Source organism: Hevea brasiliensis, chromosome 13, assembly GCF_030052815.1.
Source record: "Hevea brasiliensis isolate MT/VB/25A 57/8 chromosome 13, ASM3005281v1, whole genome shotgun sequence".
In the NCBI taxonomy this organism is placed as follows: Eukaryota; Viridiplantae; Streptophyta; class Magnoliopsida; order Malpighiales; family Euphorbiaceae; genus Hevea; species Hevea brasiliensis.
Window position 1 is genome coordinate 12,600,474 of NC_079505.1, and position 27,635 is coordinate 12,628,108.

Sequence of the window (27,635 nt, forward strand, 5' to 3'; positions counted from 1 at the left end):
TGTTGGGATTTTGTAGACTTTTAACGTCACTGAAGCTGATGCATTGAATCTTGTCAAGACTTGTGGTGGAGATGCCAACCTCTCTTTATGCAAGAATGGTATGTTTTAATTCATATTAAGGCTTTTTTTCTAAAAGTAAAAAATATATATATATTTTTCACACATGTGACTTAATTTTTATCAATTTAATATTTTATAATTTTTATCAATTTAATATCTTATATTTTCTCTATTAGTAAATAGAGATTCAAATTATTAGTTACCCTTAAATGATACTGACACGACGAACATGTGACATTAACATGGCAATACATCGGTATCATGTGTTACCACATTAGTGCCATATGTTCACTATGATAGCGTCATTAAATAATAACCAATAATTTGAATCATATTTACTAATAGCAAAAAAATACAGAATATTAAATTGATAAAAATTAAACTATATCTCTCACGTGTAAAGATTGAACTCTTATTTAAATAACATAAAAACAAAAATATATAGCCTTAAATAAATATACTTCTTAATATAGTTAAAGTAATAAAATTTGTTTAATTTTTTTTCTTAATATATTCTCCACTCATATTAATATACTAAAAGTTAAATAATTTATATTATTAAATTATTTATTAAAATTAATAAATTTTAATTTTCTAATGCATATTAATAAATATAAAATATTAATATATCCATCCATTTTTATTTATAATTTAAAATTTTTACATAATAATTAATGATTAAAAAAGTAATTAAATCATTTAAATTATAATAAAATACTCTTTAATGTGATTAAATTATCATTTATTTTACCTAATGGGGAAGGTGCTAAGATGAGTTTTAAATAATTATTATATTTAATGGAAATAAAGTTAAAATTAAAAAAAAATAAATACTCATTAATCTTTTAAAAATAACATATAATTATAAATAGACAATATAACTTCTATAAAATGATAGATTAAAGAGAACGAATAAAGTATTTTAGAAAGGATAATGACATATAATTTGAAACAGATGAAAAAGGGAAATAAACTTTTTTTTTTTTTGAAAAATAGAAAATATATAATTTAAGTGCATAATTCTTCAGACTTTAAAGCAAAAATATAATATAAGAGATTTAGGATTCATTCAATATTGTAGTTTGAACAATAATATTTTAATTATATTAATTAAATACAATTAAAAAATAATTTTTAATTAAATTTAATATTTTTAATCACAAAATAAGTTATGAGCTAACTTTTGAAATGACTCTTAATTTCTATTTTTTTTATAAAAAATTTAATAAAAAAATAAAATGCAGAGTTTTTTTTTTTTAATAAAAAGGCAAAAAGGAATGAAAAAGAGAGAAAGAAAAAATATGTACGAGCATCTGAATGCAAAAAGCCGAAGAGGAAAAAGGGCAAATTACAAGCATATTCTGCTCGATGATTAGGGTTTTGATATCGGCAACTAAAAGGACTGATTTCGCTATCAAATTTGCGAATCAGTGACGCTTTGCCTTTTTCTTTATTCTCTTCTACACAATCCCTAAAACTTTCATAGAAGCAAAAGCAAATGCAAAAGAATGATACTGATACCTGCTGATTCTTTCAATTAAGCAGATATGCTGCCTGCTCATTATTCTGATCCAACGCAGAAGAAGAGGGGAAGCTTAGAGCTTATATAGAGGAGAACTGGAGATGGGTATATGCATAAAGTAAAACCCTAGTTTTAAATTTTTCCAATTTAGATTTTGAGTTCGGAATTGCCGAGTAAAACCCAATTATTCGGGCTCAATTGGGCCTGGAAAATGAAACCTCAACCCTGTTGGAGCCCATTCTCGATTAAAACCCCATGGCATGACACAGCATAAACCCTCGCTCAAGAGCTAGCGCAATTTCTCTCTCTCCATGTCCAGAAAGAATCAGATTCAGAGTGATGATGGCATCACTAGCTTCTTCCATTTCCAAAGCCCTAACGAAAAGGGTCAGTGCTAATGTTGTTGTTGGTGGTGGTAGTGGGGCCATTTCTTCCCTGCCAAAGCATTGGGCTCTTTCATCTTCCTTGCTTTGTACCTTAGCCGCTGCCGTCTCCACCTCCCCTGCGTCTGACGCTCCTTCTACTTCCTTTCCTCAACCTCAAGGTCTATCTATATGTATATATGCAAATATATATGTTTTCTTTTTCTGGATTGATGGTGAATTTATTTTAAAAAAAAATTATGAGCAAAGAAAAGGGAACTACATGAGTATGCTAAAATATATTTGTGGGGTTTTTTATTTCATAGGATGTAATTTGCAAGAAAAAGAGAGAGGCTCGAGATGGTCCAAATGGTTGCTATTTCTACCTGGAGCTATCACTTTTGGCCTTGGAACTTGGCAGATTTTCAGAAGGGAAGAAAAGGTATTATTCAATAATTATTATTGCTTAGTCATTGTAGTTGGTTATTCTCCTGGGAATTAACTTGTCAACTTTTGTTTATACTCCATTGGACTATTTGAAATTGCTTTTTTGTTTTTGAATGTTCTGCCAACTTCAATAGTATTTATTTAAGCTTAAGTGGAGATAGCAAGCGTATTATCAAATTTGATGCAAATGTATTCTATAATTAATTTCATTTATCTACAAATTTCTACTGTGAAAGCTGTTTAGTTGATTGTTGGCAAAATTAAAATCCATGTATCCCTCTGCAATCTCACTCTTGGACTGATATATCTATTGAGCTCATACATCAGGCTGGAAGTTGTTTTACATTACTCTGGTTTATGTCATATAATTGAAGAGCATGAGAAAGATTAAAATATCAAATTGGAGTTATTGTTATCCTATTTCATCAGTAAAAGGCTTTTTAGAACAAGAACTAAGGTAGAGTATAATTGTGCAACCCGGCCAACTGGGAAAAGAAACAATATAATGGCGAAAATTGATGGCCAAAAGATAGTTATAAGCCTATAACCATATTGTGTGTGTTTTTGTGTGGATTGTTTGAGCATTAAACTTTCTTTTTAATCTCACTTTTAACTTGAATGTTCCGTAGTAGTAGTACAATTGTCTCTATCTCACTGTGTGTGTGACATTTTCTTAGAAAACAAACGCATTTATAACTATAAAAATTCTATCACTTAAATTTCAATTACCAGATCTGCTATTTCCTTGCCTCTTTTAATTTTATAGACATATTTCTGAAACTCTTGATCACACCTTAAAATGTCATAGGTATATGCACCATATTATTTGAGGTTAACATATCAGAACAGAAAGTTTTTCTCATACTATTTCCTTCTAAGACCTCCACGATCTTTCTTCAATGCTATATGTGGCTTCGTCTTAGTTGTAACTGCATACAAACACGGATATTATACACTGTAGAGTCAAAGTTGAATACCTAATATGCTTCTCCGCAATGTAGTTTTGTTAAGTAGAATCACCAGTGGCTGTTTACTGATTCAATTAACTTACTAATACAATTGAAATTTTGTTTCCCCTTCAGATTAAAATGCTGGATTATAGACAAAAGAGATTGGAAATTGAACCTGTGAATTTCAATGACTTATCGCCATCAAGTGAGCTATTGGATACTTTGGAGTTCAGGAGAGTGGCATGCAAAGGTTTTTTTGATGAGAAGAGATCAATCTATGTGGGTCCACGTTCTAGAAGCATATCTGGAGTGACTGAAAATGGTTACTATGTCATTACACCGCTAATGCCAATCCCCAACAACCCTGAGAGGTAAGCATGCTGGGAATTTTGGCTGTTGTACTGTAGCTTAGATCATTAGTGCAACAGTAATTTAGGCAATATGCTGTGGATAATCATGGAGTAAGATGATTCATTCCCTAGTCACAAGTATAATGACATCTTATTCAGTGTGATGGTTTTGTCCAAGAACTGCTGAAATTGTCAATTACAAATGCACATGTAATTAACGTCTTCTGTGGCTAGCATGGTCAAATTAACATGTATATTTCTAAAGTATAAAACTTATATTTCAGGACGGCAAAGAAAATAACTGACTGCAGAAATTATCAATTCAATTGATCAGGCTAACTTATTTTCTTTCTGTCCAAGAAAAATTGTAATATTTTTTCACAAAGACCCATTGTTGACACAAAGACTGCAATAGATGCAAGATCACGATCATGGGAAGAAATTATGAAGAAAGGTCTATTTAACTTTTGATCTCCAATTTAACTAGTTTAATCATTACTCTTTTTGTTTGATGACATTTTGATGAGTCGATGTCTCAATACCTCTTGCACGACTAACTCTTCTGAGTGGGGTTCTTGTGTTTCATATTATTTTGCCATGTTAATTTTTGAAGGCAACTTAGGCAAGTGTCAAACGTATTCCTTATTTACTTGCTTTGCCTACTGTTTCTATTCTAACAGACATAGACAAATGGTTCATATGGCATAGAACTAAAAGAACTGATAACTATATTGAACAATAAAAATTCAGACATTATAATGGGTCAATTTGGCAAACTTTTCTCATATACAACCTAAAGATGTCCAAGACTGTTTTGATAATTTGTACCGTTCAATTGAATGATAGTGTTGTACTTCTCTTCAGCTAACAAATACTAGATAATCTTCTTTCAGTGTGCAGTCACCAATTCTGGTGAATAGAGGATGGGTCCCTCGTATTTGGAAGGAAAGATCCTTGGAAATTTCACAACATGTTGAACCACCTTCAGATATAAAATCCTCATCTTCTCAAGAGAGCGAACGAAGCTCATGGTGGAGGTTTTGGTCCAAGAAGCGAAAAGTTATTGAGGTGTCCCTTGTATTTCATTAGTCCTCCTTGTTTGTTGCAGGTCCATTAACTCAGAAGATAAAATGTTTAGTTCTTGTGATTTACAGGATCAAATCCCAGCTGTCACTCCTGTAGAAGTTGTTGGAGTGGTTCGAGGGAGTGAAAAGCCTAGCATTTTTGTTCCAGAAAATGCTTCAAGCTCTGGCCAGTGGTTCTATGTTGATGTTCCAGCAATCGCTCGAGCTTGTGAGCTTCCTGAGAATACTCTCTATGTGGAAGACATCAATGAAAATGTTAGTTCAGCATGCCCATACCCTCTTCCAAAGGATGTCAATACCTTGATACGCAGTTCAGTCATGCCACAAGACCATCTAAATTATACATTGACATGGTATGCTAGTTCTGTCACTTGATATCTTTGTTTACACATTTAAGCAATTGCTTTGACAGTAATCTAATTTCTTCCTTCTGCATGTTTTATTCCTTGATCTGTACATTTTATGTTGCTTTGGACTCTAAAGATTAGAAAACATTCCTAATTTCTGATTGGACTTAGGGTAGCATTGATGTACTGTTTTCTTAGAGCTAATCTATGATTAGGTTTATCCTTGAAGCATGCCATTCTTTTGTCATAACATATATCCAAGGTGTCTTAGTTTAGTTGACAAAGTTCGAGGGCATCATACCATACACCTGGTGTCCAAACCCATTTTCATCAAAATGGGATTGGTGTACTTATTGTATGGCATTACGAACATTTTCTTTAATTACCCAAATGTATAGAGTGATTTTCATGGCATGCATTGGCAAATCGAAAGAACGAGATAAAATTCACTCAAAAGATTCAGATGATTTATGAAGCAAATACAATTCCTTCTGATATTGGTTGTATTTTGAGTAGGTATTCTCTATCTGCTGCTGTTGCATTTATGGCTTTCAAGAGACTAAGGCCAAAAAGAAGCCGGAGATAGCGATTCTGTAGTGTAAGAAATATACGTTTTCTGATCAACTTCCTATCCTAAATTTCATGGCAAGAATTTGATTGAAGATCATGAAGCTGCTCAATACATTGATCTTCATTATGAATCCTAGGCAACTTAAAGAAATTCTTTTGTCAGGTCTATTGAACTGGGAAATATTCCTGGCATCTTGCAATATTGATGGTTTATCATTTGCAGATATGCAAAAATTTTTGGTTAAAGCTGCTTTCAGCTTGGGTTTTTTTTACTTGTTAAATTTATGTAGGCATGAATAATGTACATTTTGGTTTAACTGAGATGAGCCAAGATCCGTTAGTGAAAGAATGTGACAAGTGACAACTATCCCATCTAGTTGACATTTAAGATCACATTGAGCATGTATTGTTGTTCAATAAGTTTTATCTTCATTTTGTGGCATAAAACATAGCATCTGTGATTTGACAATGTAAAAGAGATTTAAATATAGACATGGGAGAAATAGGGAGATAGAATAGAGTTTTTGGTTGAAAATCTCAAGCAAAAATGTCATCATATTTTGAAGACAGCAACATTACACTATACTCGTGATAAAAAGAAAACTCAGAAAAATCAATGGGATTTGGTTGGGATTTTGGTTAAGATGTCAAAAAGCTATATCTTGAAGGCCAAATGACAATGAGTGGATTTCATTTTCTTTGAGAGTTTGGGATTTTTTTTTTTTTTTTATAAATTAAGGAATTTAATTTCCATAATTAAGGGAATCACCAATTTTCATACTAATTTAAGGAATCAAAACACATCAATGAAAATGGTTTTGTTAGAGGTTAAGCGTTCAATTTTAGCCATGTAATTAATAGGATGTTTCAATTTTTATATTTTTATATTATTAATTAAAATTAAAAAATAATAATTGTAATAATTAAAAAAGCATTATTTTTATATTTTCATATAATTAATTAAAGAACAGAAAAATTAAAATTAAAATTAAAATAAATTTTAAAAAATTTGATTTTAATTCCATAGTTAATACATGCGAACTAAACACTTAAAAATGAATCTAATTATAATTATACAGTGAATCAGATATAAATAAAAATTTATCATTCTATTCTATTTCTGATTTTATTTAATTCTAATTTCAATATTAATTTTGATTTCTAAATAGGCCCTAAAAGAATTATTTTAAAAAATTATTTAGTTATTTTGAAATTTTTTCAAATTTAATTATAAAACAATTTTTAAGTTACTTTGACTAATATATTTAAAGATGTTTTTTCAATAGCAATTAAACAAACTATTGTTATTAAACTTAGCTTAGTGGATTGATCTAGTGAATCAGATATAAAATTGAGCGAATTCTCACATTAGACAAGATAAGGACTTAAACTAGAAAAAAATCAAAAATTGAATTGGTGACTCATTAACCAATGACCCATTAATCGGCTGGTTTAAAGTTTAATTTAAAAGTTTTTAAAAATATAAATTAAATTGATATTTTAATATTTAAAATATAAATTTATATTTAATAAATAATTGAGATATTATTTAGCTATAAATTCTTTTATAGAAGAAATTTGTTTTAAAATGATATTTTCATATAATTAATATTTCATATTTAATTATAATAATATTTTTATTTTATATATTAATTATAAATGTGAAAAAATAATTAAAATTTAAATATTTTCATATAAAATTTAATAATATTATTAACATATTTATAAATACAATTTAATAAATGTTAAAATATTAATTCTAAGAAAATTAAAATTATTTAATTATATTAATAAATATAATATTTAATTAATTTTTTAATGATCCACTAGTAATCCATTCACCCTAGTCTTTTAGCCAGGTCAATCTCCAGAATAGGTTTGATAACTAGGAAACAGACCCTATGATAGAGTCGAATTTGATACATTTTCGATCAAACAGACCCTACAGCATCAAATTTCATTCAGATGGATTCATAAATATATTCCCGGCAGTTAAATTTCAACTGTTGTGATGCCAGACGAACAGAAATAGGGCTGAGCAAAATTCGGTTCAAATCGAAAAATCGAATCGAATCGAGTCATTTTGGTTCAATCAGTTCGGTTTTAAAATTAAATCGGTTTGATTCGATTTTAAATTATAAAAATTTCAATTATTTCAGTTCAGTTCGATTTTAAAGAGAAAAAAATCGATTAAACCGAACCGAACCGAATATTAATTTATATAGTCAAATCAAACTAAATCGAACCGCATCGATTTTTGAATTGATTTATTTTTATGAAAATTTTATGAATTATATTTAATTTTATATATATTAATTGTTTAATTTCATTGATTAATGCTTATTAGGTTCAAACCAAAATTAAAATTAGACCAAATAACTTGAAAATCAAGTCTAAATTCAAAAATCAATAAAAAATCAAACCAATCGGTTTAAACCGAATCGAACCGAAATAGAACGGTTCGATTCGATTTTTCACTCATTTCGGTTCGATTCGATTTCTAAAATTTACGATTCGATTTTTGTAATTTAATTCAGTTCGGTTCAGTTCGATTCGGTTTGAACCGAATGCCCACTCCTAAACAGAAACAAAATAACACCAACCAACCTTAAATTTTTCTTTACTGTTTTGTGCTGTACAATTTGTACACAATACTAAAAGAATACAAATAAAGGAATCACAAGCAAAGAAAGCTATTGAATTGCCACACTAGAATATACGAAACTAAAAATCAATTAAATCGAAAAAAAAAAAATGAATGAAATGAATATGAAACAACTCAACTAATATTATACAAACGATGAGTCTCATGACACACGTGTTATGATCAGAGCAGAACTCTTCATACCTGAATGAATTGCATTCAACAGTGCTACAAAATTGAATAGACTGTCTTCAGAGAACCACTTGAGCTTCCATGTCAAAGGGCAGCCTGTATTTTCCTTATCAATGGTTGCAATGTCCTTGTGACCCTTTGGTGAGAAACAGAATTTTTTTGTAGCATGCTCAAGAATTAAGGTTACGAACGGACGCTCAATGACCTGAAAATGGAATTCTAATCTTAAATTAGCGTAATTGTCCACCTTCAGTGATTCCAGCAGCAAACTGATGGCACAAGTATTGGGCATAAAATTGGGGAAGGGGAAACTAGTGACAGATTATTTATAGGATAAATTTCAACAACTGTCCTTGAACTTATATAGTTGTAACATTATAATCCTTCAACTTTAAAATGTAACATAAAACCCCCTAAACTTTTAAATTTTGCACAGAAAAATCTCTCTGACTTTCAATTATTAATTTTTCAGTTCTCTTATGCAAAGTGTAAAACTATTCTCTCTACACGTGAAAAATTATTCTATCCATAGAGAGAATAAGGATTCAATTTACACGTGGCTTGAGAAAGAAAAGAGAAATACTGACTAAGCTCCATACTGGAACTATCCAAGTCAGCGTCTAACTAAAAAATCGATAATTGGAAATTAGAATAATTTTACTGTGCAAAATTTGAAAGTTGATGGGATTTTATGTTACATCTTTAAGTTAAGGGACTGTAACATTACAACTAGATAAGTTCAGGGACAGTTGTCAATTTATCCATTATTTATGTGTATTTTATTGTCTAATTAAGTAAAATCAGATCGGGGCTGTGGTGTGGGTTGCCTTTTGCTCAAAACCAGCTTCTCGGGAAAGAATGGTCAACCACAGATTCTAATAATAATAAAAGGAATGCTCAAATACATGTCACAAAAGTGGTTCTGACTTCGCTACAAAATAGGATTAGCGCCCAGGAGGCCAGGAAATAAAAGGGTCTCAAAAACCTCTGTGTCTCCACAATAAAACAAAAAATAAATACACAAAACAATAATTAAATGGCAAAAGTGATTTCAGGCAGGACCTGACCAGGTTAGTTTGTCACAAGGAGAAATTGGCCCAAAATAGATAAGGTAGACTGAGAGAAAGAGAGAGAGAGAGAGAGACAGAGAGGGAAACGAAGCAAGAGGATATTGAAAAGGAAGACAAATAAACAAAACCCCCCGCAATTATCAAACCGTACAAGGCATTTAATTTGACATCAACAAGCACAAGCTAACCAGCCTCTACTAATTGCAGTAAACTGCAGTATAAAAGTAAGAAAATTTCTGTGAATAAAATAAAAGGAAAAGATTTAAGTGATAATACCAGCTCAGATGCATCACTGATGCAGCAACACCAGTCAAGGGAGAAATATGGGGAGGAAGATGCATCTGCTGAAGGAAAGTTGAACCGCTTAAGTTCTTCAACACACAGAAAAACATGTGTTCCACTTACAAAAAGTGATCTTGAAAGCCATGATTCCTCTGATTCAAGAGTTTGATACATGCCATGCATGAAAAGCCCAAAGTTAGTTTGAAAAAAAAGAAAAGGAGGGGGGAAAACTACTTATGCACACTCATCAAATATCAATGTGAGGGCATCCCACAAGTAGTAGACATTGAAAGCACCATTCTTTCATTCTCTCTGTGGGTGGCGGTGATGGTTGTAATGGGTGCCACAGGTCTTCGAAAATATATTGGGAAAGGAATAATTCAATTCAAAGTTATGCACAAGATATTCACTTCAACTGTGATAGATAACTAAGCTCGAACAAGTGAACAAATGATCTAAATTACCTTGTTTTTTACACAGATCGAAGGATTTATGATTACTAGCCTATTCCTTACATATCAGAATTCCTCTCCAAAAAATTATATTTGCAACACAATCTTACATCAAGCTTAATATAACTAGTTCAAATTTGGTCCAAGAAAAATTTAAGTTTCCATTGAATTTGCTAACTACAATAGAAATTAGTGTTTTGACGAAATAGAGAACATATTTGGATTGATTTTATCAAATTAAGCATGGGTGTCTACAACGTTTATCGTTTACAAGTTTGTTGGGATATCACAGATACTCTTGGGCAGGTTAAATTCACTTAGCCTTCCCCTTGCATAACAAGGAGGCTATTTACAATTGCACCAAGGGCATTTTGAATATCAAATAAAAACAGAATTTATCTTTTCCTCTGGACCTTAAGTCACTTTTAGTTATAGCATAGAATATTCACATTAGGTCAGGAAAAATCTGATCCATTCTAGATTGCAAAAATTGTTCTAAAACTCATGATTACAAGAATATACATGTGAACAAACTGCACAATAGAAGTTCTCAGAATTACAGCCATCACTAGGAGTTCATATGATGCATGTTTTGTTGATGACAATGTTGGATTGTTTTCCCCTTCACAGTGAACACACGTGCGCAATACCAAGACAATCAGTTCCATCTACTTCAAATTCTAGAGTTCATCTCCTAAAATTTTTCTGTTTTGGGTCAGCTAGCAAGTCACTACTGCCATTTTTGGCATGTAGTCATAAATCAGAAAAGCATCAATCATCTTGATGAATCATGAATCCCAATTAGTATTGAACAGTTAGAGAAACTTCTAAACAGAGTTGATCAACAATGCACCATATAAAATATCCAACGTTAATCTCTGATTCCCAAATTTGATCTGTTCTGGGTTATTTTTAACTCCAAAATGCAAAAATGCTAGATCTGCTTGCTATATAAATATTCACAAGTCCAGAACTGGTGGGCCATTTACTAAATTTTAGGATAAAATTGAATTAACAATAATCATTGAGAGGAAATACCTTCATCTTTGTGCCAAAAAAGCACCATAGCATATTGGAATATGCTCATTTTTGAACCTCCACAAATTTGTTTCTCAAACAGCTCAACCTGAACCTGCTCCAAACTGCCATATAAATTCCCAAAATCCCATTCTATCATATACCAGAGAGAAAAAAATGTTTTCAAATATAAAAAAAGTATTTAATTTAAAGAAAATTCAGCCACATTATTTTTTGATTTCATATTTAAAGAGCATAAGATAGATTACCTTCTTAATATGCATTTATTCGTTGCACATGGACCAAAAACTTGTAGTGTGTAAAGTAATTGCCTTGATTTCTCAATGCTCCTTGTTAGAAACAGGTAGGTTGCTCCCCTCTCAATGTACACCCTATCCAACAATAGAATGCTAAACAGTTTTAGGAAAAATGTCCAGTAAAATAGTTGCTGACAGTACCAGAAATCACTAACCTCACAACCTGAAGTCCTAAACCAACCACAACTTCTTTAACATCTTCAACCCTGTGCCAACCCAGTAAACTCAAAATATTTCCTGCAAAACTTCCAAACATATAAAGTTGAACAACTATAGGTAATTATCCACATAACCATCAGAAGACACTGAATAAGAAGTAGGACTCCTCAAAATGACTTGATAACAACTAACCTGACCCATCAAATGCTACACCAATGATTAATACATACAACTTGTTTACGCTGCTCAGCAATAAAGCTACTTCTCTGCGTGCAACAAAAGAGGAATTTGGAATAGAAATACAGAAAATAGCATTGCAACTGTTAAAATATCAAGCATAGATGAAAATAACGTTCTTGCAATTTAGTATCAGTAACTAGGATCAACTGAATGTTAATGAAGTTAAAAATAAGGTATCAAGAACCCCTTTAGTGACACAGAAGCCATGCAAATCACTATAAACCAGATGGCAAAACAGGCACCAGATGCAAGAAACCTATGACAATTTTACCATTGTCTCATCCTATCGCATGCTTTACATTCAAACTAGTGGTTTATGCAGTTGTGAAACTGACTCTTTTAACATATCAACTTTACCATGGAACTTTGACTCATTAGTCATTATGTTGATGTATATAAGTAAGCTCAATTAGAAAGATAGCAAAAGGAGGAATCTGCTTTATATGCAACTATAAGCTACCATAGAAAGCATGAGCTACCATTTTAGATGAATTACAAACTTTAAGAATGTATTATTATTATCAACATCAAAATGGAAAAAGAAGATAAAATAATATACATATACCCCATCAACAATTTCTTAACTTAAAGCTTCTAGAGCATATAACTCATCAATAATGATCACAGAAGAAAGTAAATACCCTTGCCAATTACCAAGCATGCAGTAGATATTTGGCACAGTCCAAAAGAGGATACCCAATCAAATTCAGAAAACTCAAGAACAGATGAAAAGTCAATACCAATTTTAGTTGAGAAAAACTTAGAGAATACGGGGAGGAGAAGCAGAGTGTGTGCACGCGTGTGACAACGTACTAACTCATATATTATAGCTACTATAGAATTAAGTAGAATGAGTACATATACATACGTACACACACACACACACACACACACACACACACATATATATATACACATATGCATGTATGTATGTAACTACACTATGTTTACCTTTCTCTGTACAAGGATTCCGGCTCAATTACACAATCGCAATGTAGATAATGCCTACAGGTCTCATTAATTGTGGAATCTGCAACATTTGCATTAAAATACTTCTCAATAAAATCATTGGAAAATCTACCAATATTTGCAACTGCTGGAGTTTTAATCGCATTTTTCTGCAACTTTTTCTTATCAACAATATCTTGAGAATTGCCAGCATCAACAATTTGTTTCCCTTGCTCATCTTCTTCATCATGTACACTAGTATCCATCTCAACCCTTGGTGTTTCTGATGTCCCTGTCTTGTCAACCACATTCTCTGCTAGTGAAAGTAAAATAAGTGTTCTTCTTGGTTGCCTTTTACTTTTTGTCTTGTCCAGCCAATCTGCCTCTTCATCAGCAAATTGAGCAATTTCACCAACAGTAGAAGCAGCAGGAAAATCAATTCTGCTTGAATTTAAGGTTTTTGTTTTAATAGATGCTTGTAAATCATGAGAATCAAACAAACGCCTTTCATTATCCCTTAAATGATGAATTCCATATTTCTTAACATATTTACTTTTATTAAAAAGATTTGAAGACGAGCACACTCCAATACTCAAATTCAAGTATTCTTCATTCTGTAACTGATCTTCATGCACTGAATGCCCATATTCATATATATCATCTTCACTAGAGCTGGTATCACTATCAGAAGAAACCACTGAACAGGACTCTGCAGATAGCTGCAAAATTTCTTCCACCAAATTGTGGCGACGATGCAGAATGTCCACCTGATAATGGGGAGGGGACACAGAGTAAGCAGAGAAGGAATGAGACTCCGACGTATCATCTACGGCAGTCAATGTTGATAAGCTGCCATTTTCAACAACAAAATGGTCTCCTTGTATGGTTAACCCTTCATGTGAATGAGATATTTTATACTTCTGTCTTGGTCCCACCATGCCAGGTAAAGACATGCCCACAAAGGAAGCATCAGATTCCAAGCCATCTGTACTAGCTTCATCCCCTGAGGCATTAAGAGAATTCCAGACATTTCTTGAACTTTCACCATGATGCTTCTCGTTTGTCTTGTTTTTCTGATGATTTTCCTTCACATGATGCAATGTGGCTCTGCTATGTGTACCTCCATCCACAGAATTCTCAGATTCATGATCCATCCATTCTTGAAATTCCCGCAACCAAAGAATAGAATCCTCTCTCTTCATGAGTTCAACTCTGTTAATCAAATCAACCATTTCAGCTTCATTATCAGATATGATATTCTCCTCTTTGCTTTGAATATCATTATCACATGATGGTGACTCCTGGTCAGAAGAAAAGTATGCGCTCTCTTCTTCACTTTCAATTGCAGCAAGTCGAGGCACTTTTTTCTGCAAGTGATGTCACAACTATTTAGATCAATAACAATAAAGGAATTGACTAGCACAAAGATATGCACAGTTTTTACATAGAAGGGTCAAGCTATGCCAACAGAAATTCAGAACCAAAAGTAACTTCCCTCAAGTCTAAACTCCAATAAAATCACCTACCCTTTTTCTGATGATACTAGCCTGTCCTTCAACATTATCTTTTGCAGGAGAATAAAATCCATAGCTGGAAGGTCGCTTCTGCCTGCTTGCAATTATAATTTGCCTCTTCCAAAACTCTCTAGTGCTGATCTCTTTGTCATCCAACTTCAACTAACCAGCCACATACAGGCAAATGGTAGAGAAAGTAGGAGGTTAAGTATGAATGCAGAATTTAGAACTGAGTAACGTAATGCATCATTCAGATATCATATTCTAACCAACAAGAAATAACAGAACTCCAAGTAGTCCAAGAAGTTCAAAAGAATGATTACTAATAAAGGCCGTCACTTACTGTATCTGAATGAGCAAAATAGCTGAATACTTGTGCTCGATACCATCTTGCACAACACAATGGATTTCCTTCCAACCACAAATTCTGTAGAGATGTGAGTCTTGCAAGGAACTCCAGCTCTGAAAAATTGGAAATAATATTGTAGGAGATATCAAGCCCTTCAAGTGACTTCAAATTTTCAAGCCCACGTAATGTGGTTAGAGCATTGTTCCTCAAAACAAGTTTTCCAATATGACAGGAGACCTGCATAGTCCAACAACACTGGCGTATGGGTCCAAGTGTCCAACCCTAACTCCTAAAATGAAAATTGACGGCGGGATGAAAATTTTCAGATTCCAAATACAGAAAATATCACCTTACTATTAGTTATCTTTTAGAAAGTTCCACATAGGATCATTCTGGTAAAAACAATTAATTAAGGTTCCCATACAACATTTGAATAAAGGAGTTGTTTATATTAAAAATAATAAAAAAAAAAAGCTACGAAAGCTTAAGCATATGCATCAGCAATTAACAATCAACTTCAGTTGGTGTATTATTGTCTTTACCTCTGTTTAGAAGTGTAAGCACAATTTAGCATAACCTAATAGTAGTGCCAACCATCCATCTTCCTTGCAAGCAAGCAATATATAGATAAAGAGAAGGAAAACAGGGAACTTTCCATGTGAGAAAATATCAACATGAACTTTTTTTTGTCTGACCTAGTTAGTAGTCTAATAGAAGACAAAAAGTCACGAATATGATTTGTAAATGGAATTCTGAAAGTGTCCTTTTAGGTGACCCAAATTAATTACTAAACCATTTCATGCCATCAAGCGCCTGCTACCATGGAATCAAGACTATGTGGGTAGCAGTCAGAAGTTGAAATTAAAATAGCAAAGTCCTCAAAATAGATAACTCTACAAGTGTTATTATGCCAGTGTTTTACTTGGAATCTACGATAATATTGAATAATTAAGATATTTGTTCAAAAGTCAAACTTGGCTACAACTCCGCTCAGTCTAAATTCCAATCTAGTCAGGATCAATTATACGTACCTTTTCCCTTCATTGTGCTCATTTTAAAGCTACATTAAAGATTTTTACTTAGGCTGGTCCTAAGCTCAAATGAGGGCAGCTGTACTAGATGGCAACCAATATAAAACTTAGTCACATTCTTATGACATGCATCCCAGTTCATCTCAACTATTTTTTGAAATTTTCATATAGACTCTTCCACGGATTCAAAGATGTCTTGAAAATGTCTGTGTTATTACCCATATCCAAGAATTCATATATGACACACAAGTACTTCAATATAAAGTAAAGAATTGAAATAACTATGGATGGCAAATGAAGCTCTCATAGCAATCTTTACAACCAGGAAGACTTGCCAAACCAATTACCAAGATTCACTGATCCATTATAGAAACTCACATAACAAGCCAACTTTCTCTTATAGGTTGTGAAATATGCTTGACAACCTAGGTTGTGACACATGTTGCCTCTCATGTGCACACACTCCCCCTGCAATATGCCTGATGCGATTGAACTCCACCACCCTGCTAGGCTATTCTCCAAGTTCCAAAAGAGTCATTTGGGACATCATTATTCACCAGTCATTAACATTAGTGCCACAGCTTGTTACATGATCATATCCCACAACATGCCATCACTTGTCCTAACTCCAAACAAATTATTGGGCTTTAATACCACTTATTTGCATGCCAAGTGAAGCTCTAATAGCAATCCCTGTAAATCAAAGGGAACCTAAAGAAAGAAGGTCAATATACATGTGAAAACCACCTTCAAACCATAACTCAAGCCACTAGGTTGTGAAACTTCTGTACATATCTATTCTGCCCATTCCTTGTATTCTTTCAAAGTAGGGCTCCAAATTTGCACATCCACCCTAGCGCTAAGAATCAGTTATACTTTTATTCAGCATTTTAGGAATTGCATTCAAGCTTTCATGAGCCCCTTCTAATATATGCAAACGAGTGCAATTTGTTCAAAAAAAGTCATCTCTCTCTCTCACACTGAGATGATTGAATATATCATGCAAAAGTGAAATTTTATCACTACATATCCTGCAATTTTGAAACATAAATATGCAATTTTATACTAAAACACTATTTTCTCTACTATAATGTAATATTCACCAAATGAAATTTATAACGTTTATCTTTAAAACCTTGTTTATGTAAATTCAGCAGGAAGGCCATAGCTGCAACATAAATAAATCAAAGAAACAATGACAAACCTAACAATAGCTTGGGCTTGAGTTTGGCAAAAGCTCAAACCCAACTTGAGTCAATTTGGTCATGCTCAAGCTAGGATTTAGTTACCTAGTTAACCCAAAACCTGCTCATCCTATACTAGTTAACGTATATTCAATCATGCAATAAAGAGTCGATTGGCCCTTGTACTTTTAGAGTTTTCAAGGTTAGGTTCTTAAGATAAAAAAGAAATTTACAATCATGCCATCTAATGAGAAAAAAAGACCTCAATTAACCCCTTTATGTTAATGCAACAACAACAACTAAGTCTTAATTCCAAACTAGTTGGAGAACCCCTTGTGTTAATGTCCAAACAAATTAGCCTCAGCAGATTAACAGAGTTGAAGCCCACTAAAGCTGTAAACTCCTTAGTGAATTAAGTTTCAATCTGCTTAGAACATCTTTTTTTCCTTCATGGCATAAATCTGAAATAATTTACTCTAGCAGGAGTCGCTAAACTCTCAAGACAGATTTTAGGATGCATATCCCATATCAGAGCATTTAATAGAGCCCAATTAATACAGTTGCAACCTGAGAAAGAAAACCTAGCAAATAACAAAATGAAAATGTAATTTGTGATACACACATAAACCATAAGATTTCAAAGCAGCCAAAACATTTAGGTAAATCTACTTGTTAAAGAACAGTTCACTGATTTCTACCTCACTAAAGGGTGCAGTTGTTCTCAAATGATTGAACCCAAGGTCCAGGTGCTTCAATTTGGTGCACTTCCGCAGATTATCCACCTTTGCAAACTTATTTCTACTCAAATCAAGAGTTTCAACAGCAGGAAGAAGTTGTAAAGACTCATCCATCAGAACCAAGCGATTACATGCGCATGATACGAATGACAACCGGTTCCATTGTGGAGAGCCCTTTATCTCAGCAATCCTACTCGCAAACACATGTCGTAAAGCATCCTAAATTGAGAAAAGAAGAAAAAAGAGAAGCGTCAAACACTAATTTGCACATGAAAATAACATAAAACAAAAGGCACCCACAATAAACAAAAATCTTTCCATTTTTTTTATCCCCTGTCAATTTCTTGTGTTTGCATTTAACCCAGTCAATCGTTTACAACAACAAAACCCAATAATTCATTATCTCATTCTCTTGGATTTAAACTAAAACAGAAAGTTATTGCAATTTGCAAGCCAAAACAATAGAACATTACAGAAAGGGAAAAAAAAAAAAAAAAAACTCACAGTCGAATTATGACAAATGATCTTCTCCAAAGTATGTCTCAACTCAAGCAAACCTCTAGCCGCTGAGGTAGACAAATCACACCCTCTAAGTTCCAAAACCTTCAATCTCCCAAACGACAGTAAAGAAATCGGAGTAGGGTCACGAACAGGCGGAGGCAAAACAGAAACAACCTTAAGAGACGTAAGCAACCTAAGAATACGACGGAGCTGTTCAAGTGCTCGATGGTCCCCAAGGTCAGAAATGTAAGCACGAAGATAATCAACAGGGGCACCAGAAAGAAGATTCTCAACCTCACGAAGAGCCTCAAGTCTAGATTGTACGTAGTGAAGACCAACAGGATTAAGCTTAAGAACTAAAGAGCCATCAAGCAAAGGGCCAGCTTGGTGTTGGACGAAATTAACAAGGTTCTCAAGGTATCGATCTCCAGTAACAATCGCCATGAGAATGAAGAAGAACGATCACTGAAGTGGAAATCAGAGACATACGAGCGAGAGAATGAGAGATTTAAAGAGAGAATGGAGGCTTAGGAGGTATTGGGGAGAAGAAAGAAACGGCCATGGGCGAGAGAGGGAAACGTTTTTGTTCAGAAAGATGTGAAGAGTGAGTCAGCCATGGGGATTAGCATTGGCGAGTGAATTTATGATTGGGTAAGACTTTGGAATTTGGCAAATTATTATTTATTTTTTAATTTTTTGGGTTGAAAATATATTTGAAAAAATGGGGTAAGAGAGAGACACCTGGAAAACATGCATTGTTGCATTTGCGTATCCAACGTTTGAAGGTTGTTTGTCATTATTATTATTATTTAAAATTTTTTTAAAAAATGTATTATTATTATTTAAAATGCTCTCTAGGAAGGTTAAATTTAATATAAACGATATTTTATATAAAAATAATATAATTATTTTAAATTAAATATTATATTAAAATTTATATAAAATTAAATAAATACATAAATTTTAATGCAAATAAAGTATGGCTTATATAAATAAATAAATATATATATATAAAAGAGCTGCAGTCTTGTAAAAAAATATTAAAATCTTATTGTCTAACGGCTTTTAAATTAAATATTAATTTTTTTATATTAATATTTAAATATTATTATTCCATAAATTACGGTTGACGTAATATGCATTTTATTATTTTATTATATTATCATTAAGATAGTAAAATTATTATTATTTTGTACAGTATTGCTAATGTGATGTAAAATTTAATAATTAAAAAGTCAAATATTTTTGACTTTTTATAGTTATAGCCAATTTTAAGAATTTATTTTAATTATAGTAGGTTAAATAATTTAATCTAATTTAGTAAAAAATTAATATTTATGTTACTTAATATAATAAATAATAATTTTCTCTTCTCTAGCTTCCTTTATTTTTTTAAATGTATTTATGAAAATTATTTATAAAAATAAATATTTTTTTTAAATTAAAAATTTGTGTAAGAATGTCAATAATAACAATAAATATTTACTTTTATACATATATATTAATAATTAATATATGAGTGGATATATATATATATTATTGGGTCACAATTGATGAAGGAGAGAGATAGAGAGAGAGAGAGAGAGAGAGGGGCAAGCGTATGTGGCGCATAATGTTTATTTTGATCTATTATGTGCCTTTGCGTTTAGCATTGGAAAAACCTTATACAATAATTATTCTTTAGCTTATCTCTTTTTTTTTTTTTTTTTTGAAACAATCACAAATACTTTTTCATTATAGATTTAATTTGGTCATTTATTCAAGCAATTTTTTTAGATAAATAAATATGTTATATATAAATTAAATAAATATATTATAATTTTTATATTAAAATTACATTATATATTATATAACAATTCTAAGTATAGTAAAATATATTATAAATTAATATAATTTAGTATTATAAATTAATATATAAGTATATTTTACTAAATATAGGCTATAGGGAATAGACTCATAGTAATCCTAAACTTTGATGTTTTTACAATTCTACCCAAAACTCTTTTTTTTTATAAAAATATTTTAACTTTTTCATAATTGCACCCTACCGCCTACTCTGACAATGGAAATGTTTAAAAAAATATTAAATTTTACCTTTTTTTACAATTAGATCTTAAACAATTTTTTTAATAAATATACCTTAGACTTAGAAATTCACTATAATTAACTCTAAAATTCTCTAAAATTAAACTCCACTATTAATTGTCACGTCAAATGCTAATAGAGGTATTAAATTAGCACTTTTAATCTCCAAATTAAAACTAATTAAATCTAATTTATAATAAAATAAACTCTAATGAATGAATTAATCCTATTTTGAGGTTGTCAAGGTAGGGTCAATTGAGTTGTTGAAAGAAGATATTGATGGGGAGTGAGGTGGATTATTCGTAAGGGTAGAGTTGGATTTGATGAGTGTGAGCATCACAAAGGTGATGATTTATCAAGGTGATGAAAAATGGTTGGGAGAGATATTGTATGCTCTAATGTAAGTATATTGGACAGTGATGATAGAGTGAGTAGGTGTAAGATATTGATATTAAATGGCTTTATGAGGCATGAAGGTTGAGGGAAGCTAGTGGCTAAAGAGTAGATTTAAAATATGCATGCTTAATGACGAAATTTTTAAATATTATTTTTTTGGAAATTTCTTGAAAAATCCTTATTCTTCAAAATATATTTTTTTTTAAAAAATTATTGAAAACATTTTTTTTTATAAAAACTTCTTTGAAAATTGCTTTAAAAAAAACTTACAAATTTTGCCCAATTCTAGAAATTAAATAATAATTTAATTAAGAATAATAATATCTTTTTTTTGTAATTAAACGGTAAAAATGATTTTCGCATGCAGGGACTAACTTATTAATGAATTTAAATTGCATGGATTGAAGTTGGAGGGCCATAATATGAAATAGAGCCTTGATTGACATGAAGTTGGCGGGCCAAAATTGCTTTGTTCTTGTTACTAAAATTTATTAAATTTAATTTTAAATTATTTTTTAATACTCTTTAATTAGTATATTTAAAAAAAAAATATTTTTCTCAACAGTAGCTCCAACAGTAATGTCAAACAGGCCCGTAATCCATTGTACAATGAAATAAGCACTTGATCATTGTGCAACTAGACCTCATATACTGTGAAAGAAACACTCAATTTTTCTGCAACTGCAAAATTACATGCTAATGAAATTATCTACATCTCATATTTCAATGGGTAAAGTTGGGTTCTGTAAATTGATTCTCTCATAACTGCAGATACCATATTGATTATGGTGCAGAAATTTTTATGGACATAAAGCTTAATTGATCTAAGTTTAAATAAAAAAGGCAAGTAAACTTCAATTGATCTGCTCACCATTTGCTAGGCGTTTCTTCTCTTCCTCTACTTGTTCAAGCAGTGCTTCTAACTCTGCTTCTGTCAAACCCTCTAACCTCTTCTGGAAAACCAAAATAAGGCCCAATTATATATTAGAGAGCAATATAGCAGGAAATTAACCACAACACTTCAGATTTAGTAAAGAGACAGAACATGAATATTTTCCATTTAAACATATTGTTTCAATCAAACGGGAAATCAAGACGCATGATATGTTATGCAAATCTAAAGGCAGGCATAATGTTCTTGAAGTGTGCCGATCAAGATATGTGAAATGATATGTCAATCATCAGTCATCACAGTAAATGCACTTAAACTAATATGGTGCAAAATGCAATTTTCAGGGATTTTCCATGACATGGTTTTTGCAAATATCAAAAGAACCATACTCCCAGATTCGAGATCTCATAAGAATGTGGTGAATTGACTTCTATATAAAAGTTAGAAAAGAATAAAAATAAAAAGCACATCCCCATTGCAGGAGACTCCCCACTTTGCGAGTCTCAGGGGGAGGATCATTTATCATATGAACCCTTCCCCACTCTTACTTGCAAAAGTGCTGTTTCCACCACTCAATGTGAATTTCTGGTTGCAAATTGACTTCCTATATTTTCTGAAATTATATATATTAATACAAGAACAAAAGGGTAAAATATAAAGTTTCTGCAGAATATCTAATATCAAATATTCAAATCATTTTGATTGTCCATTGAAAGAGATGCAAACTCAATGGCTATGCTTAACAAAAAAGTTCACTTTCTGAATATATTCAAAATTTTAAAATGTAAAGTAACATATCATATGTGTAAATCATTCGCAAACAAATTACTAATTTTCCTAGACATGACCAGAAAAATCTGAATAGACCGTACCTGCATCACTTTGTTTTCATAGTCACGCAGCTGTTGAGCATATGTCATTTCCTTGTTTGAGACCCTAAAGATATATGTTGAAATCCATCCAACTGTTAGGCCCAAAACCAGTACCAATTGAACAACATTCCCTGCTTGTAAAGAATCCACTCCAGCAAACTGCAAAATCCATAAACAATAGCAAGAATAAGGTTATGTGAAGAACAATCCCAATGCATGGAATCCATCCATAATTTGGTAAACAATTCAGGCAAATGAGTGAAATTAACTACTATAGATAATAATGAGAGATTGGCTACATCAAATCCTTTATTCAGGTATCACTTCATCACTTCCTAGAGAGCATTTATTTAGATGTATATAACCATAGTTTCCTCAGTCAACAAAGAACTACAAACTGGAAAGTCAATGAAGAGGAAGCAGAAACAAAGGAAATTGTAAGTAGGACCAATAATATAAGAAAAGGAACTAAGGATACCTCCAGTCCACTTTTCAAACCAATGCCTAGAACAGTAACTCCTATTCCGATCAATAAAACATCCTTCCTAGTGTATCCAAAAGGCGTCTGCTGTAGGAATAAGTAAAAGACGTGAGCAAAAATGTCCACTTCAATAGAATGGAATAAAAGTGATGACTTAAGTGATCATTTTAAGTGCTCAAATAGTTAGGATCTAGATCAATAGAACTAAATTACAAGTGATGAATAAAGAAGAAAATAATCACAAGAAATCGATGGTAAACGAAACAATTCTAAGTTCATTCACAACTTGCTGCTCGTACATGCCTTGTCTTGATCAGAGGAATCATCTTCATTGCTACTGGAGTCTGAGGAACTGCTACTTCTAGGGATAATAAATTTAACTTTCTTTGACATCATGCTGCTGGATCCTTCCCTTGGAAAAGAGAATGTGACACTTCTATAGAAGTTTTGTGAAATTAACCTTCCTGAATAATTGAATTGGAAAATAGAATCAGATAAAAGTTTATGAGTTATAGTAACAATGTAAGCCTTGACACAAAAGCACTAGTTATTTTTTCTTAAAACTATCAACTATGATTATCAACAATAAATTCCAAATGCCTAGTTTTCACATATGGAGGTCATATTTCCATAATGCCTAAAAAGTCGACATGAAAAGTTAGCATAGTTTCGTGACTGGCTCAAGCCATAGGCAAAAACTCAATTTGGCAAAGACATGCCTAAATTCTACAACCTACATTCTAATTCTGTACTTAGCAGACACAAGCCTAAACTATACATCGTACACGACAAGCATATAATCTTTGCCTTTTGTTGTTCACATATTTATTCAAAGCCATAGTCATGAAATATAGAGGTATAGACATTATTCAGCACATAAATTAATAAAACTTCAGTAAATAAAGGAAAGACATCCAAGAAACAGAACTAATTACATTACAACCAAAAACTACCAAGAAACTGAATCCTTTTTTACATAACGACATGATGCCAAAATTATGAAGTTCCAAAAAAGTTTTCTGAACACCATTAAACTTATAATTCAAGCTAAGTTTAGGCATTTTAGTAGGTAGTTCTACATTGTTGTACTTAGATAGAGAACTTGAAATAAAATAATTTGAATTGGAAAATTTTGTTCAAATTGCATAACAAAGGTTTGAGCTTATAAAGAAATAAAGATACACATTTTCGACCAAACCTTTGTGTTTGAAATTACTCTTTTTTGGTAGGTAATCCAAATTCATCCACAAGCATTTTTTGTTCATACTCATTAATCTATCCGGCCAAGAAAAACCTAGGAATTATAAGTCTTATTCAACTAATTTTAAACAGAAATATCAAATTCAATCCGTTCATTTCAAATCCCGTATCCAAATGCATTGCAAAACTTTAACTTTTTTACAGACTCATTTCAAATGCTACAAATTGCTATCAATTAAATCCTTCGTCAAAAGCAACTCTAGTTAGTGAAATTGAAGGAAAGAATAAAATCTTGCAAGAGTTTTACAGCAAGCCTCACAAAAGAACCATCAATCTAGCACGATAAAAGGATTGAAAAGGATAACAATTCAAAGAATTCGAAGCAACTAAACCACTTAATCACAATAAGAAAGAAAGAAAGACAGTCTCAATAATTATGTATTGCACAGAAACCAAGAAAACTCACTAACCTTGGAAATCTCCAGCTCCCAAGCGCAATAATGGAATAGTTGAAATACCCACATAGGAAATTGCTCTATTTCCGCATAAAATGTTGCAATTTGGATTTCCATGCAGAAGAGAAGTCATCCCTGCACTGCTGCACAAGAGTAGTCATCTCAATCAAGTTAAATCTCCATTAAAGGGGGAAAAAAAAAAAAAGGACCAATTCATACTTCATTACCTGGATGAAGACTGAGGAGGAAGCAAGCGGGTGGCTGGAAGTGCTCTCGTCCTCTAAAAATCTCCCTCGCTTTATCTTGTAATTAGGTGGAATCGTATATTACCGCTAACAAACAAATAAACACTAGGCCATGCAAAACGCCACGTCGTTTAGTATGAACAAATGCTAAAAAAACATGAACTGATTTCTTTGAAGATGACATAAGCTTCATGCTGTTTCAAACAGAATGGAAACCAACTAGATTTCTCACAGTTAATCATTCAACCTAATGCATTCTCATATATGTTAATGATTTTGAAAATGGCTTCCACTTCTGATCTTGAGGCCTTACCAACCAACAAAATGTCATCTGCAAATAGAAGATGAGATAAAGGTAAGCATCTTCTATCAATCTTCAAACCAGTAATGGAACCACATTTTATAGCTTTTCCAAAGAGAAAGGAGAATACATTTGACACAAGAAGAAATAGGCAGGGAAGAGAGATCTCCTGCTAAGGATGCCAATGTTAATGTTAGCTTAATTGGTAAGTGAGTTTATTCTCTATAATGATGGATTAAGAAATTTTTAAAAATGGAATCCATATAATATATATTAAAAAATTATAGAAATATCTAAAAAATATAAATAAAAATTCGATACATAATACTTTTATGTCATTTAAAAAATATCTTTATAACTATTCTTTGATCATTTTTCATATGTTAAAATAATTTTTCATATTTTAATTTAAGATTTCAGTTTAGTTTTAATTTTGAATTAACATGCAATTACATATAGGCTTGAGATTTATTAAATATAAAGATTGAGCTTATTTCTGATTAGACTAACTATGGTTAAAATGTTAAAATTAATCGATTAATTAGTTGGCAATGAATCTTATATAATCCTTGTTTGCATAAAAATTAAATAGATCAGTTTATTAATTATTTTTCAAATTTATGATTAATCAAGTTATTTTTTTATAAAATTAATTTAATTACAAAGAATAAAGTAAATGCTATTAATTATTTTTGAGAAATTATTAGATATTTATTAGGAAATTAATTAACTGATGTGAAAGTACAAGTTGGGCTCCTAGATAATCTAGGATTGGGTCATCTTCTGAGATTTCCACATGTAGTTCTTGGGCTTGAGGGGCCCAATGACAGGACCTATAGTGTTGTTGGTGGAATCTGTAATTGGCGAATGACCTATTTGAGATGCAGTTGACTGTGGATCAGCCATGAGCAATGTGGTGATATCCATTCATCCATCCTCACTGTCATCTCCAGACGGGCCATCTGAAGAGTTGTCTGAATTATATATTTATCTTTATTCTATCTATTTTTTAATTTTTCAAATTTTATAATTAATTTTCAAATTTTATATTCAATTTCTAAACAATAAATACAATTTCTTTTCACTTTATTATTTGATTTATGTGAGATTTTTATGAAATTGTATTCAGTGTAATTAAGTTTTCGCAACCAATTGATAGAAGTTAGAAAATATGTAAAAAATGCACAACTGATATATTCAATATCTAATACGTTTGCATTTTTCTAAGTTGTTAGCTAATTAAATTATTTTCTAAGAAAACACCCTTAATATTTCATCTTAATATTTCATTTAGATGTGAGATTCTTAATAGGATTTTGACTCTTAATATTTCATTTAGACTCTTAATAATTATATTAATTAAAAAAGAGGGGGGAAAAGGGATATATGCATAAATTAAGGATTATGGAAAATTTTGGAAGCTAGTATTGGTTACCAACCATATACACCAAGGCAAAGATTCCATATCTCAAAATTTCCTCAGCAAATATTCTTTAACATCTTTGACAAAAAAATATTCTTTAACATCTCATCATAGTTTGTAATGGATATTTATTTATTCATTTATTTATTTATTTATTTATTTATATTTTAAAGTTATTTATATTTCCATTAAATAGCTTTAAAGTTATTTGCCCTTTAATTAAGATATTAAAAGAAGTATTTTTAGCAATAATTTTAATAATAATATCAAATTAATTCTAAATCATTAATAACACTTAAATTCAAAATAAATGTTTCATAATAATAATAATTATAATAATTATAATTTACATCATATATCTTAATAAATAGTTGATGGAGACTTGAATCTAGTATAAAATTTATGAATGGCAAATTTTTCTTTGAATTAGGCTCCATTTATTTCAATAATCTTATTAAAATATAAAAATATTTATACATATATGAAATAAGTATATATATTATTAATTTAACATTGCAATCAAATAATGAAAAATATTTTCATGAAAAATATTTTTTTCTATAAAAAATATTTTTTTTTATGATATTTTTTATATACAAATTATTTTTTGTGAAATAAACAGAACTTTAAACTTTCAAGATTGTGGTTCTAATTTTTTTCTAGTAACATTTTAAATGTGATTAAAAAATAATTTAATTATTTTAAAGTTTTATAATTAAATATATTAAATTAAATTTAAATTATTTTTTAATAAATTTTAATTAATATATTTAAAATATTGAAATGAATCCTTAAAAGATACATATAAAAACTAATACACATGGAATAAACAAATAAATATAAAGGTAATAAATTTATTTGAAGGATAAAAGGAAGTTAGGTGAAGAGCACAAATCATACAGAACAGAGGAATATAGCTTGTTACCATTTCCAATTTCCAATCATTAGTTTGGTA

General features: G+C 31.1%; 3 protein-coding genes across 10 annotated transcripts; 1 reads left to right on the forward strand and 2 right to left on the reverse strand.

Moving 5' to 3' along the window:
- The first annotated feature begins 1,322 nt into the window (after positions 1-1,322).
- On the forward strand, positions 1,323-6,113 carry LOC110651508 (surfeit locus protein 1). 2 transcript variants are annotated; one of them, XM_021806864.2, is made up of 7 exons: positions 1,323-2,126; positions 2,271-2,386; positions 3,474-3,712; positions 4,585-4,759; positions 4,846-5,129; positions 5,640-5,739; positions 5,796-6,113. In XM_021806864.2, exons 1-6 carry the CDS (start codon positions 1,922-1,924, stop codon positions 5,707-5,709), a joined length of 1,089 nt encoding a protein of 362 aa, XP_021662556.2. In that variant the 5' UTR covers positions 1,323-1,921; the 3' UTR covers positions 5,710-5,739; positions 5,796-6,113. The 2 variants fall into 2 exon arrangements, with proteins under 2 accessions (XP_021662556.2, XP_021662555.2); XM_021806863.2 differs by having other exon boundaries at positions 5,640-6,113.
- Positions 6,114-8,286: 2,173 nt separating this feature from the next.
- LOC110663834 (uncharacterized) lies at positions 8,287-18,946 on the reverse strand. 4 transcript variants are annotated; one of them, XM_058131844.1, is made up of 11 exons: positions 18,334-18,946; positions 17,791-18,048; positions 14,872-15,114; positions 14,541-14,690; positions 13,018-14,381; positions 12,019-12,092; positions 11,823-11,904; positions 11,620-11,742; positions 11,372-11,475; positions 9,876-10,033; positions 8,287-8,734 (listed from the first exon to the last, which is right to left on the reverse strand). In XM_058131844.1, the coding sequence occupies exons 1-11, from the start codon at positions 18,772-18,774 to the stop codon at positions 8,501-8,503; spliced, it is 3,231 nt and encodes a 1,076-aa protein (XP_057987827.1). In that variant the 5' UTR covers positions 18,775-18,946; the 3' UTR covers positions 8,287-8,500. The 4 variants fall into 4 exon arrangements, with proteins under 4 accessions (XP_057987827.1, XP_057987826.1, XP_057987828.1 ...); XM_058131843.1 differs by having other exon boundaries at positions 9,876-10,039; XM_058131845.1 differs by lacking the exon at positions 8,287-8,734 and having other exon boundaries at positions 9,939-10,033; positions 11,372-11,465.
- A 2,514-nt stretch (positions 18,947-21,460) lies between these two features.
- On the reverse strand, positions 21,461-25,089 carry LOC110663833 (uncharacterized). 4 transcript variants are annotated; one of them, XM_021823264.2, is made up of 6 exons: positions 24,939-25,089; positions 24,727-24,854; positions 23,360-23,520; positions 23,054-23,143; positions 22,576-22,734; positions 21,461-21,764 (listed from the first exon to the last, which is right to left on the reverse strand). In XM_021823264.2, the coding sequence occupies exons 2-6, from the start codon at positions 24,842-24,844 to the stop codon at positions 21,666-21,668; spliced, it is 627 nt and encodes a 208-aa protein (XP_021678956.2). In that variant the 5' UTR covers positions 24,845-24,854; positions 24,939-25,089; the 3' UTR covers positions 21,461-21,665. The 4 variants fall into 4 exon arrangements, with proteins under 4 accessions (XP_021678956.2, XP_021678955.2, XP_021678954.2 ...); XM_021823263.2 differs by having other exon boundaries at positions 24,727-24,864; positions 24,939-25,088; XM_021823262.2 differs by having other exon boundaries at positions 24,727-24,851; positions 24,939-25,052.
- Between the last annotated feature and the right edge of the window lie 2,546 nt (positions 25,090-27,635).